General features: G+C 36.0%; 1 protein-coding gene across 4 annotated transcripts; it reads right to left on the minus strand.

Annotated features, from left to right (window-relative positions):
- Positions 1 to 5,150: 5,150 nt before the first annotated feature.
- On the minus strand, positions 5,151 to 17,120 carry LOC132304312 (uncharacterized). Of its 4 annotated transcripts, XM_059801916.1 has the most exons (11): positions 16,799 to 17,108; positions 13,465 to 16,062; positions 13,223 to 13,352; positions 13,009 to 13,097; positions 11,158 to 11,396; positions 9,701 to 9,787; positions 9,510 to 9,609; positions 8,152 to 8,359; positions 7,930 to 8,062; positions 5,883 to 5,934; positions 5,151 to 5,783 (listed from the first exon to the last, which is right to left on the minus strand). In XM_059801916.1, exons 1-11 carry the CDS (start codon positions 17,039 to 17,041, stop codon positions 5,631 to 5,633), a joined length of 4,032 nt encoding a protein of 1,343 aa, XP_059657899.1. In that variant the 5' UTR covers positions 17,042 to 17,108; the 3' UTR covers positions 5,151 to 5,630. The 4 variants fall into 4 exon arrangements, with proteins under 4 accessions (XP_059657899.1, XP_059657901.1, XP_059657902.1 ...); XM_059801918.1 differs by lacking the exons at positions 5,151 to 5,783; positions 5,883 to 5,934; positions 7,930 to 8,062 and having other exon boundaries at positions 8,220 to 8,359; positions 9,706 to 9,787; positions 16,799 to 17,119; XM_059801919.1 differs by lacking the exons at positions 5,151 to 5,783; positions 5,883 to 5,934; positions 7,930 to 8,062; positions 8,152 to 8,359 and adding an exon at positions 8,415 to 8,630 and having other exon boundaries at positions 9,706 to 9,787; positions 16,799 to 17,120.
- Positions 17,121 to 18,326: the final 1,206 nt, after the last annotated feature.

The following is an 18,326-nucleotide window of genomic DNA, read 5'->3' on the forward strand; positions in this document are numbered from 1 at the left end:
TTGAGGCGTCGCCGGACTGTCGCCGGACTGAGCAAATTAACTTTTAAACTATGACCGGAAAATTGTAAAGACCTTTTTACCCGCTAACAAATTAACTATTAAAATATGATGGAAAAGTTGACTAAATGATGTAGAAGATTATAATTTAATGAACCACTAAAAATTTAACACGTCACCAACCTTATCACAAGAACCAATTATATGTTGACAACTCACCCAACTTAAAGAGAGAAAAGTGACAAAAAAAAAAAAAACTGATGTATCATGTGTATACATATACATATATATATATCGTGTATATCGCTCCATTCGTCAACGGATTTTGCTGCACCTCGTCTTGGTCTCTTCTGAAGTTAGCCAGGATGTTGAAATTCAAGAAATCAAAATTCAATTTTCAATTTTCAATTTAGGAGTTGGGGCTGTACTGTAACTCACCGGATTAGGTCCTTCAATGACGTTCTAGTTCTAAAATGAAATTATCTGGTCTGGACTGAATTTCACTGGTCGGTTAGTCATTGTTCTAAACGTTTTCTGATTTGGGTCGTTAAAATTCTTAGGAAACGATCTTCTGAAACTGTTGCTTTCACAAGATCGAAGCGCACCGAACTGAAACTTGTGAAGCTAGCCGAAGCAGTTTGAACTCTGCACCTCGCTGGTGAAGAATTTGTGTTATTTGCCGAAAATATGAATATGCGTGAAGTCAGGTTCACTGCTCTCAATCTTCAGTCGTCGTTTTAGCAGTGACCCTTCTATCTTAGATCACGCCGGTAGCGACACCTTATTCTCCTTCAACCAGGTCTCCGACGGCGACCTGGTATCTCCCATGGACGGCAACGTAATGGTCGCTGTCCTCCTTAGCACCACGATGAGAACCAGGTCACAAAATCAACCCGGTCATACTCTTTCACGGCAACACAAAAATCACCGTGGTGTTCCGATCAAGGTCGTCGCCAGAGTTCATGGTTTTGACACTTCTGGGTTTTGGCTCTCGATTTGGTGTAGTGATGAAGCTCTGTTTTTTTGGTCTTCAATGGAAATAGAAAAGAGAGAGAAAGTTGGGTTGAATGCGCAATAATCGGTATAATAGCGGGGTAGTGTGGTATTTTTGTATAACAAGGGTAGTATGGTCATATTTAAATAAAATATTATGCACGTGACAATCATGTGATCTGATTTGTTAGTTTTTGACGAAAAATTACCGGGAGGGATCATTACGATAGACTTTTTAATATGTTGAGGAGTTTTATGATAGTTTCTATATTTGAGGAGGTTAGTAGATTGTTTTTGAAAACAAGAGTGGGTTTTTAGAATTTAGCCCATATATATATATATATATATATATATATTAGACTTTTAGTACAGAGGAGTATAATAAATTCAAGAAGTGACATCTTTCTGTTTTTTTAAAGAATTTTTTTTTTTGGTGCACAGGAGTATAATAAATTCAAGAAGTGACATCTTTTGTTCTTTTAAAGAATTTTTTTTTTTTTAAAGACAAATTATACAGACCACCTAGATTATATTGTGCATGTGGATATAAATTATAATAATATTATAAAAAGATTCATATTAACCGGTTGATTACAAAAAAATCAATATAAATTTACAATTTAGCCCATATATATATATAGAAGTGACATCTTTTGTTCTTTTAAAGAATTTTTTTTTTTTTAAAGACAAATTATACAGACCACCTAGATTATATTGTGCATGTGGATATAAATTATAATAATATTATAAAAAGATTCATATTAACCGGTTGATTACAAAAAAATCAATATAAATTTACAATTTTGATCTTAAAATTAAAATATTTATTTTTAATAAAAAAAAGAAAAAAGTGTAAAAAATCCTCCTGAATTATTAGAGAATTAGCAATTAACCCCTAAATTATTAAAATTATAACTAATCTCTCAAACTATGCATTTTGTTGCAAATAGCTCCATCCGTCAATGTTCCGGTTGGATTAGTCATTGTTCCGATCGAATCTTACCCACATGATGGCATATGACCTACACTATAATTTTAATGACTATATTACCCTCCTAGGCATGAAAAGACACTAATGTTCCTTATTGTAATTATACCCAAACACCTTTTGAAACCACCCCAAACACACCCTTATGTCTGTCTATATATATATATATAGCTACTGTCTATCTTCTTCACAAAGCACATGATTGTTCACCTTCTTTCTCTCTGTGTGTATATAAAACTATATAGCTCTTGTGTTATGAAAGATTTTTCAGAGGAAGCGTAGGAGAATAAACAATTGTATGCTGGAGAAGGCAAAACTCAGAGGAAGAAGCGGTAACAAGAGCGGTGGCAGTGAATTTGTGGGGTTTGAATATTGGATTTGATTGTGTATGATTTAGCCTAAAATGTTTCCGAATCGATGGAAAGAAGGTCGTGGTTGATGGTTAGTAAGGTTGGTCAGGGAGGTAACGGTGATGATGGTGGCAGGGGTTGGTTTTGTGGTTCAATTGGGTTTGACAGCGTATGATTTACCCCTAATTATTTGAGTTTGTATTGGTTTGGGTGTGGTTATGAAGTGGTGGCAGTGGGTTGGTGGAAGAAATGTCAGAGTCGTTGTTCGCTGGCAAAGGGGATTCGCGCACGGGAAGGCGATTGATTGGTTCGTGCTTGGCTGTGCGAGAGCAGCAGAAGCGAGCACACCGCCGTGGAGAACTTGTCGGCGGACCTTCCCAAGCTCGTGGAATGGTTATTAGATCTTTGCACTCTCCACCGCTGTCGATCTCTCCTTCGTGGTGGTACATAGAGGGCCTCTTGAATTTTGCCAATCAGTCTGAAAATTGGTGACGACACGGTGGTGATCGGAAGCAAGCGTCGAAGGGGTTGTTAGGAGTGAAATTGGTTGGCCTTGCTTTGAGAAATTGTTTTGCAATTCCCATGGAGAATATAAAATCCTAAATAGACAATTTTCTAGGCAATATCAGTATGATTACCAATAGAAAATTAAGAACATATAATTTGGTGTAAAAGAGCATAGTTGAACAGATGAGGGAGTTCATTGACAGTTTCTGACAATTAGACACAGATCTGTCAAGTTTATTTGAGTGGGATCGTCAACGTTGGAGAGATTTTGAAAAATCTGGAGAGTTTTGCCGTCGAATATGGCGGTAAAGAATAAGTTTGACTGCAAATGGGTTTAAAAGGATTTGTTATTTAATTATTTTTATTTTTATTTTTATTTTTTTCTTTCTCTGAAGACAAGGTTGCTTTGTTGTTGCAATTTGATTGGTGTCTGAAATTATCATTGCCACATCATCAAGTTAAGGGTATAAGTTTCAAAACTAGTAATTTTAAATAAGGATAAATTAGTCTTTTATTATTTTCGTCTAAGCCAGCTACCGAAATATAACAAATCAATAAATTAGGATTTCTCCTAACAAATTAATAGTAGTTCAAGGAGAGTTTGTTGCAATATGTCAATAATTTAAGCAAATTTTATTACACTTCTTCCTAAAATAAATAAATAAAAGAAACTGTACATTGAAAAGTTTCACTTATGTCCTGGTACACCACATCCGCTTCCCTACCACATCAATCAGTGCTCTCACCTCATCTCCCCCTTCCTTTTTCATATTAACCTACCCAAAGCAGCAGCCCCCACCGCCGCCACCCCCACTGCCGCCACCACCACACACCAACCTTCCCCAAATTCATCACAAAAATTCTCTTCAAACCCAATTTTAATAGAGACCATCGCCCAGTTTGGCAACAAATGAAACACCATCACCCCCTTCCTCTCGGGTTGAACCAACAAGGCCAAATTGAAGTACAGGAACTCCAACCTCAAGTGGGAAGTGCTCGTCGATGAGTACCGACGAAGGCGATGGAGTACTTAAATCCGCAGCCATTGAATAAATTGGTGAGTACGGATTCTCCCCTTTCGGTTTTGGGTAAATCGATTCGACCGGTTTCATGTTCGACGTCTCACATACCGAACTGTAAGTGAAGCGAGCCTCATCTAAATAGATCCGGTGATGTTGTAGAATTAGAGTATGGACTTAATATCGTGATGACGAAATCTGTTCAAGAACAACAGAGATGACAGTGGTGCCACTGCCGCAGGAGGCGGAGGATGTGTTTAGGCCGTTCAGTAAGGAGTTCTTGGCGGTGATACAATCGTCGCCGGTGATGGCCCGAGCAAGGCGTTGGACCATACGCTCTAAGCTTCGAATTCGTCCGAGTGGTGCGTCGTCGGCGGCGAGCATCTACGATATTTCTGGGTCACGATTTGTACTGATCTTATTCACTCCTTGGGACCACTGGTTACTGTTATTCATCATCATCCTGAAGAGGGGGGGAATGATCCGAATGATTTGTGGATCCGTGGTTGGATTTTGTGGGCTCTGATGGAGTCTTAGGGGTAAAATTGTAACTTCAAGTAGACACAAAATTTTAAGATTTTTTTCATTAAACAAATAGTTTAAATCTAAGGACAAAAATGTAATTTTATATCAATTCACTAACCACAAAAAATTAATTTGGGTCTATGTTATATTGTAGCCATTTTTTATTTACAAGCATAAGTTGAAAACCCGAGTAGTCCTTTACGTAATTTGCCTTCTTTTTAACTACACTTTAGTTCCAACCTACTTTTTGGATTAATGTTATGATGCCTTCAATTATTCTTAAATCACATACATTTAATTTTTTTTTTTTTTTAAAAAAATTTAAAAGTTTGCACTATTTAGTCAATATAAGCTACTTCATGGATAATACTGACTCACTTCTCATTACTGTTGGTAACTACATAAATTTCCTGATTAAGATAACTATTAGCCAGTGCTAGCTATACTTGAATGTCAAAAAACATTTAGAACATTCAGATAAATGAAAACCTAAAAAACAATAGAATGTCACATAAAGACCTTCATAAATACTCCAATAAAAAGATCATAAAAACAATGTAAAGTAATATAATCTACTCACGTGTGTGTGTGTATATATATATAATTATAGCACGTACATTGTGTTCCCCTGAGTTGAAGAAGCTTGTGCTCACCTAGGCAAACCGAAATTCGTTACATTAGCTTTATATGGTTGACCCAAAATGTGGAAAATAATTTTCCAGCTTTGCAGACAAACAAAAACACAGCACAATGGACCTAATGCAACAAATATAGAGCAGTGAATCAACATGGCACAGTTTCTCTCCATGTTGTTTTTACTTTGTTATTTCAAAAGCCACACAATACATGAATACAGATGTATGAATTTCACATCAAAGTTCAAAAGCCAATTAAGAAGCTGAAAGGCATAGCATGGAGATCGATAAATCTCATTTAGAAAAAAAAAAAAAAAAACTGCTTTTATGTGCACAAAAGAAAATCCAAAAGGAGCTTTGTGTATCTGCAACTACCCGAATATACAAAAGATAAATAGAGACTTAAAATCCAGCAGCTCCCCCTCCTCCTATACGCTTTACAAAGGAGGAATCTGCACTTTATCAAGCAAAATTTGAGCTCCCATGTCCAAAAAACATCTAACTCAATAGATACTCATAGCTCACAAACACAATTGGCTATTCTCATCTCACCATCCAATTAATCACATTTTTACATGGTCATTAGTGGAATTAGTAATGTGGGAAAGGGTCATCTCTAGCAGGCTGAGAGCCTTCTCCTCCGCTTGTAACACATTAAATGGCCTTTTCGAATGTTGACGCTTTCCTTGTGAACGGCATGTTCAACAGAGCATTCTAAACTGATTTCACTTTGGCAAGGTACGGACTCGAGAGAAGTCGATTGACTCACCTGTGGATTTGGAAACAAACAGACAATTTACTAAAAGACATAAGACTAAATGAAAATGATATACTTAATGTAAAAATGGTGCAGGAGATGTGCAAATACCAGAACCACCATAGGAGCAGCGCCACCATTACTGCCATTGCCTCCAGCAATACTGCCCAAAGTCACAATGGTAAATTAAGTTAATCAGCATTTTCAGTAAAATATTGTAATTTATTTATTACTTTTTTTTTTTTTTTTTACCATATAACACCACCTACTTTGTTCAATTGTCAAAAAATAAAATTAGCAGCAGCCCCCAAGCCGACCCTGACCCAAAAAATAATATAAAACCAACAATTTGAAGACAGTTTGTAATTAACTATATAACAAATACAGATATTTCTTTCCAACTATCTCAGAAATCCACCATTTACAAAAGGAGGTACATTGTCTGTTCATGCATTCTATTACAGGTGGATTCCTTCCAGCACCTTCTCAACTAACTAAGAACATACACAGTTTTACTTCTTAATATCTAAAACTGCATGAAATGGAAAGAATCACCAACTTCAATTGAGGAACTGAATTCTAGCACTGGATTTATTAACGAACTACATTATTCCATATCCCAATATTAAATTAAAAAAAGAAAAGAAAAGAAAAAAAAAGCATAACCTTTTCAACCAGCCTTTAACTCAATTACAATATGAAAATAATGCTTTAATTGAGTTCTAGGCAGGTTGACTGGTTTAAAGTCTTCACCTAGGCCTTAGTATGGTTAGCATAAAAAAATGTCTCGTTGGATATACAGTGAAAAAGCATATATGATTCTTTTTTGATAAGTACAAAACACATATATGATAATACAAGTTTCCTACATAATTATAAATAAGACTAATATATCATGCTTATCTTGTTACATGATTTACTTCAAAACGATTGGCTGCGCATATTGCATACACTATTACGTAAAAATGTCTTCTTATACTATAGTTGAAATTTTTAAAAAAGAATTTTATGAAATATGAATCTCTAGACATTGTACTAATGTCCTTGATTAGGGTATTCGATCATTTGACACTTTACCCATACCAGAACACATAACTAGTCCATGTAACCTACAGACCTTCAGTTTACAAGATTGACACACTATGGCTGATGATAGAATTGTTAATTAGATGGTTTTCACACTTAAATTTTTATTTTTTATTCGTCCCTCAAACTTCAAACAACACCAATTAGTTCAAATTTTACAAATTCATCACTTAAAATTCAGCTCTAAAACTTTCGAACTTAATTTTCAATTTTTGTCAAACAACACCTAAGTATATAAATCATTCATTATTTGTTAGATAATATGGAATGGTTTTATAATTTTTTTCAAAAAATTAGCAACGATGACTGGTGTCAATATAAAAGTATGCATGCCTACATAAGCAAAGTCTCTTCTAATTTTTATATTCTCCAAGTAATTTATAGCATGTAAAATAGAATAAAATAATTGATTCTTAAACCATGGAACTTGAAAATGTGGTGCTGGTGAAAGTTTCTTAATAACTTTTTACATATAAAAGGATATTTTGGTGAATCACTTTTACAAACTCGCAATCGTAAACACAGTCCAATAAAATAAAAATAAAAATAAGTTATAAGTTACTGCGTCCATAGGGTGCGTAATCCAATTTTTTTCAACACAATTGCACAACCACATGTGTGCACAAATTGTTGCTAGATGGATTTAGCATTTAATAATATTTAAGAGATCAGAAATAAGGTTCTTTTCCAAGTCCTGTGAAGTAGAGGTTTGTGCTAATATAAATTCACAGGCAACATCTCCTGAGTCTTTTTTGGGCAATAGAAATATTATTGAATAAATTTCCTTGTACCCTTTAACTTGTCATGTTTCTCTACAATAATTTAATAACTACATCCAACTAAGTCACATCGTCTGAGGTATCATGACATTTAAGTGAACCAATAACTGCTAATCCCAAAATGGAAACTTTATTCTTTCTAACCTGAGTCAAATCAAGTACCTGGATACTATGTGCTTGAGTGTCACTCTCTGGGTGAGTGTTTTTTTATTATATTTACAAATTCCATGTTTGAGCCCATGTATATTCTTTCTTGTTATAACAAAATTGAGGAAACAAGAGGAGAGACATACTCAGCCAGTCCTTGGTCCATAATTCCATTCTCCGCAACTTGATCTGCTTGAAATACTTCAGAAACAGCACTATTCCCATCCAAATCAATATTATAACTTCCATTGATATCATCACAAAGTTTTTGCTGGGTTCCTGCATAAAGAAATATTAGAGTATGAAAGAAAGTTTATAAAATGGTTACAGCTTTTCTACAATTTGAATGGAAGAGACATGCAACATACCTCTTCGCGCACTTAGTTTTGTGTAACGGGGCTTAATTATGAGTTTCTGACACATGACGGTACCCTGGAAATCGAGGAAAGTATAATCCAGAAAGTTAAATCTCTCAGATTGTATCATTTTTGAAAAACCAAATGAAGTAGTCCAAGTGTGTAGCAGACTAGGAACAGCGGGCAAAACTAGCCTTTCCACTCCTAATTCCCTGAGCTTCTGAAAAACAAAAGTGGAAAACAATAGTGAGTAATGGACAAGGTACATGTTATATTTTTAATTTGTGTCTGTACAACAAATTCATGGAATTCCACCATCCTTATTTGATTTAACCCCTCGTGTATTGTTTATAACTTTCCCTTATTCTCTGCCTTGTTATATTAGGGTATTGGTCTATTGATAAACAAATTATAGAGAAATCATTAACTTTTCAATCTATCATAGAATGACTAATCTCTCCACTTAAAACTTCACTTCATAAAGCTTAGTACTGCAACAACAAATGCAGAGCTTAAGAAGCGGGCATCCAAAATTACACTATGTCTCGTGCGTGGCTAAATTATAGAGGATATCTAATCTATTAATTCAGAGCTTAATAGTTTTATACTAAAGGTTCCTATCTGATGTACTGGTGATGTGAATCCTTCAGTTTATAACATTTCCGAGAATATTACTAATACTACTTCAGTTGCCAGCATAGGACTGTGACAGTTAATATAATGAAATTCTGTTACGTATGGAAACCACATCAATTAGATTGGAGATCTTATATCTTGGGATTTCATAACATCCAGAAAATAACATAAATTTAAAAAAAAAAATTTAAATTTTTAAGAATAATCATGAAAGGACTTCTATATCATAAAATTTCTCTACCACAGAACATTAGGAAATATATAACTTGAAATAAGGTTACAAACTAGTCACTCCAAGGAAAAGTATGACTACAAGAATTCATCATTACAAAAACAGATTAGCAAGTCGAGTGATTAAAAATATAGAAATTACAGGCAACAGCCCAGGAAAAAAAAAAAAAAAAAAACCCATCCAACTTCAGAAAACCAAAATTTCAAAAAGGTGAAAGGGCTCCTTCTACCATCACAAGTATCAAAAGTTCTACATCCTTTTGGAGAGTTTACTGCTCTAATAGGTAACATAATGTGATTGGATTAATCACATTTTTTATATGGGGGGCTAAATCTCAAGGTCAGTCTGTATCATTTCAAATTTGGAATGCTACTACTCAAATCAATTCAGATTTTAATAACAATAAATATCAAGGACTCATTTAGAAAAGAAAATTAATAATATCAAAGACTCCCTCCCCTGACCCAAGTCCATATATGCGCAAACACATATAGAAGGTTACCCTTTCAAGCTCATTCATCAAGATTCGGCACATTCCACGTCTGCGATATTGAAACCGCGTACCAACAAGCGGTACTTCTGCCACCTTTCCTCCATAAATCCTGAAAAAGAAGAAGAAGAAGAGCTTTTCATATTACCATAAAATCTAAAAAAGACAAGGCAGTTCATCATGGATCTGTAATTGTATAGTACCGTACAGTAGCCACCGTAATCAATTCATCATTTCTCTCCAAAATGACTGTATAAAACCCTCGGAAGTTCAAACGATTTAGTTCTGACCTGCAAAATTCCCATTCATTACCATCAGGCTTGGAGCAATAAGATGTATGTCTTCTGAGTAATAAATAAAAATATCATCAAAGGACATGGACAAACACACCAACTTCAACTAGGAAAAAAAGAAGAAAAAAAAAACACACACACACACACCAACTTTATATAACAACAGCAGTGTAAGGAAAAACATCACAGGTTTAAAATGAGATGGACTCAAGTAAAAGTAGTGATCTAACCTCCAGCTAACAGCAAACACCCATGAGATGCCAATTGAGCAAAAAATTTCACCAAATATATCTTTTTATCAAGACCAATATAATACATGCGAGTTTTCCAGTCATTCAGAAAATGTAATTTCTCTTGGCAATAAGGGAAATCATTATGACTTGAAAAGATGTAGTTCAATAAAAATAACATTACCAAGAACCTACGGTCATAATAGGCCACACACATCATAAGAACATTGTATATCTGGGAACCTTGTACATGTAGATGATATTGTTGAAGGTAATCTGGTATCTTAGAGAAGGGGCTTAAGTGGGAAGTTAAATTGCTAGGAACCGGTAGAAGAAAAAAGTCATGGAGAAATTTATGGGTCATGAGTGACATCAGATTAATAGTCAAAATTAGAAGAGAATACCAACGACGTAGTGACACATATTTTTTTAATGAAAAAGACTTTAATAGAAGACAGGAAGGAAACATAAGAAAGAGAAAAGGCTTTGATATTTTTAAATGAAAAAGATTTCTAATAGAAGACAGGGAGTAAACGTGAGAAAGAGAAAAGGCTTCCTCAAGGATATACTGACAGAGAAATACAAGGAAAGTAACATGCAATAAAAGAAAATTATAGACACTATAGAGCAACCATCACTTGCTAAAATCAGTTGTCTTGTAGACAACTTATCTCTACTAATGAGCAAACAACATACGTTTTGTTCTACTTTTTTCAATTAATAAAAAGGAAAAATAAAGAAGAAAAATTCTGAGTACAGCTAAGAATAAACATGCAGTAAGCAATCAACTCCTGTTAGTAACATCAATGCAGTCAAATACCACTCAAAAAAGATATATCAGAACAGAAAGAATATCTATGGAACCACAAGCACAAATAACTTAAACATAAGATATAGGTGGAATATCAATAGGACAGGTATGAAACGGAAATCAGAAAATATAGAATAACTTTCTAGTTCAACAGTCGAACAAAATATGTGTGTGTGAGGTTAAGTGGTTAAAAGATGTCTTTAATATATTCATTGAGTAACAATATAAACAGTGTCCTGTTCCCTACACACACACACAAATACACAGAGACATAAAACGCAAAAAAAAAGTGAAGAGAACTGAATTTGGAAATGAGATTATCTCACCATCTACCGAAGATGATATCTTCAACGAGATCTCTCCTTGTGTGAGATTCCTTAATGGGGTTAAAAACCTCATGCATCACACAGAGAGCAACACTGAGCTTGCTGTAAGTCTCTGTCAAGGCCTCATTGTCAGAGGCATCATGATCACTGTCACATTTCGTGTATTTCAAAAGAGTCCAAGTTAAATCTTCACCCACTGGAACTGGTTTTCCCAAAAGCTTGCAGAGGCCCAAAAATATCTGCAGAATGACACGAGAGCTTCAAAACATACATATAGTGTCATGTTTAAGAGGTTATATCAATAAAATGATAATCCACCAATCACAATATACTAATGTTTCTCATGCATTTACAAATTTATATATTACTAACAATCAAAATCAAGTAAGCACATTTCCACTTATGCTTTCTAAACTTGAGTTTTATTACAATGTAATTCACTGAAGACTCAAAATGTCGATGAACCATCAGATAATAGCACGTGTACTCCATCACAACCATCATTTTATGATCTTAACCTTTTAAATCTCACAGACCAAACGGAGAACTTTGTTTCCTATGCGTCTAACATAATATTAAAATTAAAATCGCATAATAACTGGCATATAAAATTGAAAACATGCAATTGCAATGGGCTGAAAGCTTTCAATAGCCTTAAAATAAATAAATAAATAATATTTGCACCTTTAGAAACACTAAACATTTACTTTTCCAATGAAAGACGCTAAAAAGAGGCTATGCTGGATCATTGTAATATACGGATTGACACCTTCTACAAAAAAGATATACTAACAGAGTTTCTTTGCAAAGCCTTGACATCTTTATAAGTTGAGTGTTTGAAGACTTATGGTGGCTACAGACTGAAAGATTACTTGAATGCTTATTTCCCAGTTGCAACTGAACTCTCCTCAAAGAGGTCAAAACCCCATTACTAACATTTCATCCTTTGCTTCTTTCATTTGAATATCCGACCTAAACCTAAGGTACTTCCACAAAACTAGAGTAGTGAAATTCAAAGATAATGTACAAAAGCCAGAGTCGTTAGTGAAAGAGCAACCATCAGCTCGACTTCAAAATTCAAACCCCTTTATCCGAAAAAAAACCAAACCACAATATCTATATATATATATATATATATATGTGTGCATATGTTCATGGTAAGTTTGGTAACAAATATTATAAACTAGATTAGTTTCTACTCTTCTTCCTTTACATAAATAGCTGGAGACTGCAAACTGAGACTGGCTACTCATTTTTGTAGGAAACCGGGGAAAAAATAGATAGAGACATGACAGAAAAGAATATGAAAGAAAAAGCTTAGAATTATCTCTCTTTTTTTTCCCTAAATGAAGAAAAAAAAATTATAGATAAAACAATATGGTACAGAAAAATAAAAAAAAAAAGTGAGAGCATACCCTCACAACAACAAGCATAGCCCTACAGAATAGGGATAAAATAAACACAAGGCTAAACCCTTGTTGCACTAAGATACATAAAACAAACTCCTATCAGATGACATCTTGGAGGCATACCCCCAAGACATCCAAAACTTCCCAAACAATAAATTTAGCAAGCATACATGGTTCTCTAGGAGTGGAACCATGCATTCTACCATTTCTCTCAATCCAAAAGCTTAGCATTATCAATTTTAGCAAAATTATGGTCCATATTGATCAAATCAACCATAGTTGAAGCAAATGTAGAAAAGGTTATTCACATGGTTCTAATTTTTTAATTGCGTGAAGAGAAAGAAAGTGGTTCTTCTGAAAAAGACATATGTCAGTCAATGTGAAATACTTTTTTAGAGTATTAAACCAGACTTCTATCTAGAAAAGGAGAGGTTTGAAATACCTGTTCACATTTTCTATTGCAAAACCAATTTCCTTCAGAATATCTCTCCAGCTTTATGAGACCTCTTTTTCTTAAGCATCCAACATGATCTGCATCAAATTGATTAATTAATCAGAAATGTATTCAATATGGGTGAAGTTGCACAGGTGTAGATTATATTTTACACATTTTTGCGTGATATAACACATGTACAGAAAGTATATAGTTAACGCACACTGATGCTCGCACTGAGCACAATTAAGAACACTATTATCCAGAAACTGTTCAGTGTCTCTGTTGAATCTGCTTTGGCCACAAATTCCACAACGGCATGATGGGCAGAACCAATCTCCATCTGGTACATCCTTAATAAACAACAAAATATAGTCTAACATCAAAACTCAAAATAATAATTCATATTTATTCTTTGAAAATAAAATAAAAAACCAATTCAACACAAGAATCAAAGCCTCTAACCTTCAAACCAAGGCAATCTGCATGGAATGATGATGGACACTGATCACATAGAATTAGTTCACCCCCATCGTGACAAACGGAACATATGTAGTCATTTGTGCTCTGATGCCGCTTACCCTTTTTCACATTAGGTTCTATCACAAAGCTTTTTTTACAATTTTCACGTTTCAATTGCATCTGACATTCTAACAAAGACCTTCCATCCTCTAAAAAAATATTGGCAGATGGTCGGTGATTAGTGCTGCCAGCATGAGCTTCAAATTTCTTAAGAGAGAGAACTTTTTGGCAACAATTGCACTTGATCCCATGACGAGTTATTCGCCCTTCTGCCATGGGAGAATGATCATTTCTGCTATGGTAATGTACTTTTGCCCTAGGCAACACCACATTGTTATCTATTAACCAAGACAATATAGTTCGAGGGTTGTCGGAAGAAACCACCGGCTGCCGGGCTCTTTTTCTAGATCGCAGCACACGAATTGGACAATCAACATTACCATCATCTCTTAATTTGATCAAAAACTTAGATTTCTTTCCTTTCTTCGGCTTTGGAGAGCCAACATTTTGATCGATCATTTCAAGCAAGTTAGATGGAAAATGCAGGTTGCTATTCTCTCTATTTTTTCGAAGTTTTCTAAGTCCTCGGGCTTTTAATTTACTAAGTTTCCTTGAAAATGATATCCCAGAAGAATCCCTTGACCACTTTTCAGACGACACATTCAGTGGTACCAAATCTCCACGAAACTCAATATCAATTAATGCAGAAGATTCACCAGCTAACTGGGCCTCAGTTTCCTCATTGACATTTGTATTTTGCCTTGGTCTACAGGTAGAAGCACCAAAATCTGAGAAACCTCTTTCATCTATACAGGCTTTGCAGGCCGTTAGAAGAGAATAGTAAATCCTCCCACTTGGTGATTTGTACCGCAATTCCATTTTGGTTCCCTTCCTAACGTACCAGACGGACCACCCATCAGATGCAAGGTGCTTCTTTGCATAGAATTGCAACTCTTTACGTGCACCTTTCCGCAGTCTGTGGTGATGATTCTTATCCTTGAATGCAAGTGAACAATAATAGTCCATTACTGCTTGAGGGCAAGAATCAGATTCAATAATAGGTACATCGGAAGTAGAATGCACAATAGATTCTCCCTTCAACAACAGCTGTTCGGCAAGCATAGATGAGGAAGGACAATTGGGTGCAGCAAAAGAAATTCCCTTGTCATCATGAGAATTTAGAGAGACAACCTCCAATGAAGATTCTCTCAACTCCTGGCACAGCTTGCCAAGTGAATAGTAACATTTCCCATCAGGTGAGGTGTAACGTAGTCTCTGTATTCCTTTCTCTCTCCTAAACTTAATTTTCCAGCCCAAATATGCAAGATGTTTCCTAACTCTTAATGTTAAAGCAGTTGAAGGCCTTATATTAGAATTAGATAAAAGATTGTATTCAGCAACTGTATCTGGGCAATATTCAGTTCCAGCAACCAAGTCATCTCCTGCAGGTAGCCACATATAACAGCTTTTTCGCGTAGGAGATGTGAGCATCCTTTTGGGTGTTTTAGAACTGGTACTAGAGAATCCCTCACTGTTGGTATTGGAGCTGATCCCTGAATATTCATCTTGATTGAAAGATAAAAGAGAAAAACCCGGAGGGGGTAAACATAACGTTTCTTCAAGGCAGGGCATTTTTGAGTTCATCAAGGAATTCACATCCAGACTACAGTCCTCAATAATTAATGCCAAACCATTCCGATCAATGTCACCTTCAACAGGTGGAACGTTTGCATTATGTAGATCACTAGGCTGCATATTGGTCACTGAGCCATCATTTTCAAGTGGTACAACAGCAAGAGAGTTGCTCAAATCTGCTTGAGGATTCGGTATAACATCACAAGCAGGTTCAGATAATTCCAATGCCTGCTGGGATTCCTCTACCAGGTCTTCTGAAGAGTCCAGTTTAAGTAAAAATTGGTGAGTTAGATTTAAATTATCAATAATAACTTCAGTCACCAAATCTTTCCAGATATTTCTCGCGAAAGAAGTCCATTCCTTAAGCTTAATAAAACCTTTATTTCCCCGCATATCATACCAAATTTGCCTTGCAGAAACTTGAAGGGGCCACTCTTTTTGGATATCTTCAAGCACCTCAAGTAATAACCAATTCCCACGAGGCTTCCAATCTCCGGTATACTCATCCCATTCCTGAGCAATCCGTAACATCTCAATTTTAAACGTCATTGCATCACCAATATCTGGAAAGAAAATCTGCCGGTTCTCACAACCATCTTCGTGGTCTAAAATCACACCTTCCCACCAAGCCTCCTCGTAATACACATCAACACACTGTCCATAATGAAGACACCATTTCTCAAAACGAAGCGGAGGTGGCAATGGCCTTATCAAGGCACGATGGTTAGAGGATGTCCTGTTGGCAGGGACTACCCCATCAACTATAGAAGGAACTGTTTCAATGAGATTTTCTGAACCATCATTGCATAAAATATGGTCGTATTGGATTTGAAGTGCCTGACCTTGGCAGGCAATCACAGTTGCAGAGTGCCAGGACCCCTGAAACCCCTCTTCAACACTCCTTACCTGCACAAATTTCACATGTTTTATGTAATTACACAGTAAAATCTATATAATCCCATAGTAAAGAAATATCAAACTCTATTTCCATGTACACTACTATTAAAGAAAAAGAAAGATTGGCTAAAACCCAAAATCTTATAAAAAATAAAGCATTAATCAAATCCATAACCTTCCATACACAGTAAAATCTATATATACCCAAAGTAAATAAAAATCAAACCCATAACTCTATGTGCATGTAGACGAAAAAGAAAGATTTATTAAAACCCAAAAATTACTAAATCTATAAAATCCCATATTAATCACCGCATACAGAACTATGAATAAACCAAAAATAGACTTTAGAAAATGAAAAAAACAGAGACTAAGGCCACAATGCAAGTAAAATCAAAGAAAAAACAATGAAATTATTGTAAATAAACAAATAAAGGTTTACCGAGGGTTCGAATTCCTCTCTTTCCGTACATTCTCTATTCCTAATTGCGGTGACACGGAAAAAATACTGGAAAGGGCCGATAAGGAGTCTTTTTGTCATGATTCATGAACTAATGTAATGTCTAATTCTTTTTCTGGTAGGTTGAAATATGTATGGATATTGCTACAAAAAAAGTATTTTATTGAACCAATGAAATCAAAACAAAGAGGGTTCTATTTTCATTACGGACGTGAAAATAACGATTTTCTTCAATATTTTAACACGAAAAAAAAGAAAGATAAAACTTAAATAAGGCGACATTACTTCAACTTTTTGATCAGCGACAAGCTTTGGGTGATCATCCACCACTCTGCGTTTTCTTTTCTTTACTGAAGAAGGCGAGTTGGCCGGCATTGTAGGGTTTTGAGTTTTGTGAAAGTATGGGTAAACGGACTGGGGAGCAAGTAACAGAGTCAAAAAACGCCCTCTTCCTTTGTCATCCGTTGTTTTTGGTAAGTTTTTCTCACTCATGGTTCTTTCTCTATATATATATATAGACACACACATATGGGGTTAAGAAATTAATAAAATATGGATAATACTTAGGTCCAACCCAGGTTGGATGAAGTTCATCCAACTGGCTACGTGGCCCAATAAAATGTCGACACGTGTCTAAAATAATATAAAATTAAATTGGATATTACCCACCTATTTTCGGGTATAACCCAACCCATCTTCACCAACGTCATCTTTTCTCCGGCTAAGCACCATCATTCATCATCTACGAACATATTCCTCAATCTCCTCCACCACATCTCTTGCAACCCCACGATCCGACGGCTCACATGCCGCCTCAGCTCCCTCACCGTCTGATCAGCAACAGCCCCATCAAGGCCTCGTTCATCCTCATCCTCTCCTGATCGACGCACGGCAATGCAGGCGCGAAAGAGAGCAGCGAAGAAGAAGGTGACCCATGCGCGCGTGAGACGCGCGTTAGATCTACGCGCAGTGGCTCGTGAGGCGCGTGAGGCGACGGCGGTGAGCGGCTAGGTTGGTGGCTCTTTGGCGCATGATGAAGATCGACGGCTGCAAGGAAGATGGTGGAACGACGGGGGCGACGAAGATGGTGGATCGACGGCTAAAATTAATGGATGTTTTTTTGGAAAGTAAAATGGAAATTCTTTTTATTTCTGTTTCCTTTTGTTTTTGTTTCCATGAATGAGGCACTTACTCAGCAACCAAATACAGATTATTTTGTTTCCATGAATGGAGGGGGCGATGATGGGCAAGTGGGTTTGTAATTGGTGTTGGCGGTCGGTTTGCAATTGTTGTGCCTGCAGATTTTTGGAGAGATGAGAGGAAAGAGACGGGTTATACCCGGAAATGGATGGGTATTGAGGCTTGGTGAGCAGCGTGGAGTGGTGCTGGTTTGAGCAGAGGATGTGAGTACTTGCAGGTTTTGCTTGCAGTGGGGTTGCAGTGGGGTTTGGGGTTTGGATTGATATGGGCATTGTAATGGTATTGCCTTTGTTGTGACAGTGCAGAGCCGTGGTTTGGGGCTGGAGATTGGAGAGAGTATAGGGTTTTGGCGATGTAGGGTACTGCACCCTCGTCGCTCCAGATTGGAGGAGGAAGAAGAAGTCGCAGATTTGAAAAAAAACAAAAAAACAAAAAAAAAGAAGAAGAAGAAAGAAGTTGGTTATACCCGAAATACATGTTAATGCCCAATTTATTTTTATATTTATTTGAACAACATTTTATTGGGCCACGCATCCAAGTTGGATGAACTTCATCCAACTTGGTTGGACACTTGTATTGGATTGTACAAGCTGGCATTTGTGGGTGTACAGGT

Source organism: Cornus florida, unplaced genomic scaffold (genome assembly GCF_030987335.1).
Source record: "Cornus florida cultivar Cherokee Brave unplaced genomic scaffold, ASM3098733v1 CherokeeBrave_3.0.0_Hap2_Chr04, whole genome shotgun sequence".
NCBI lineage: Eukaryota > Viridiplantae > Streptophyta > Magnoliopsida > Cornales > Cornaceae > Cornus > Cornus florida.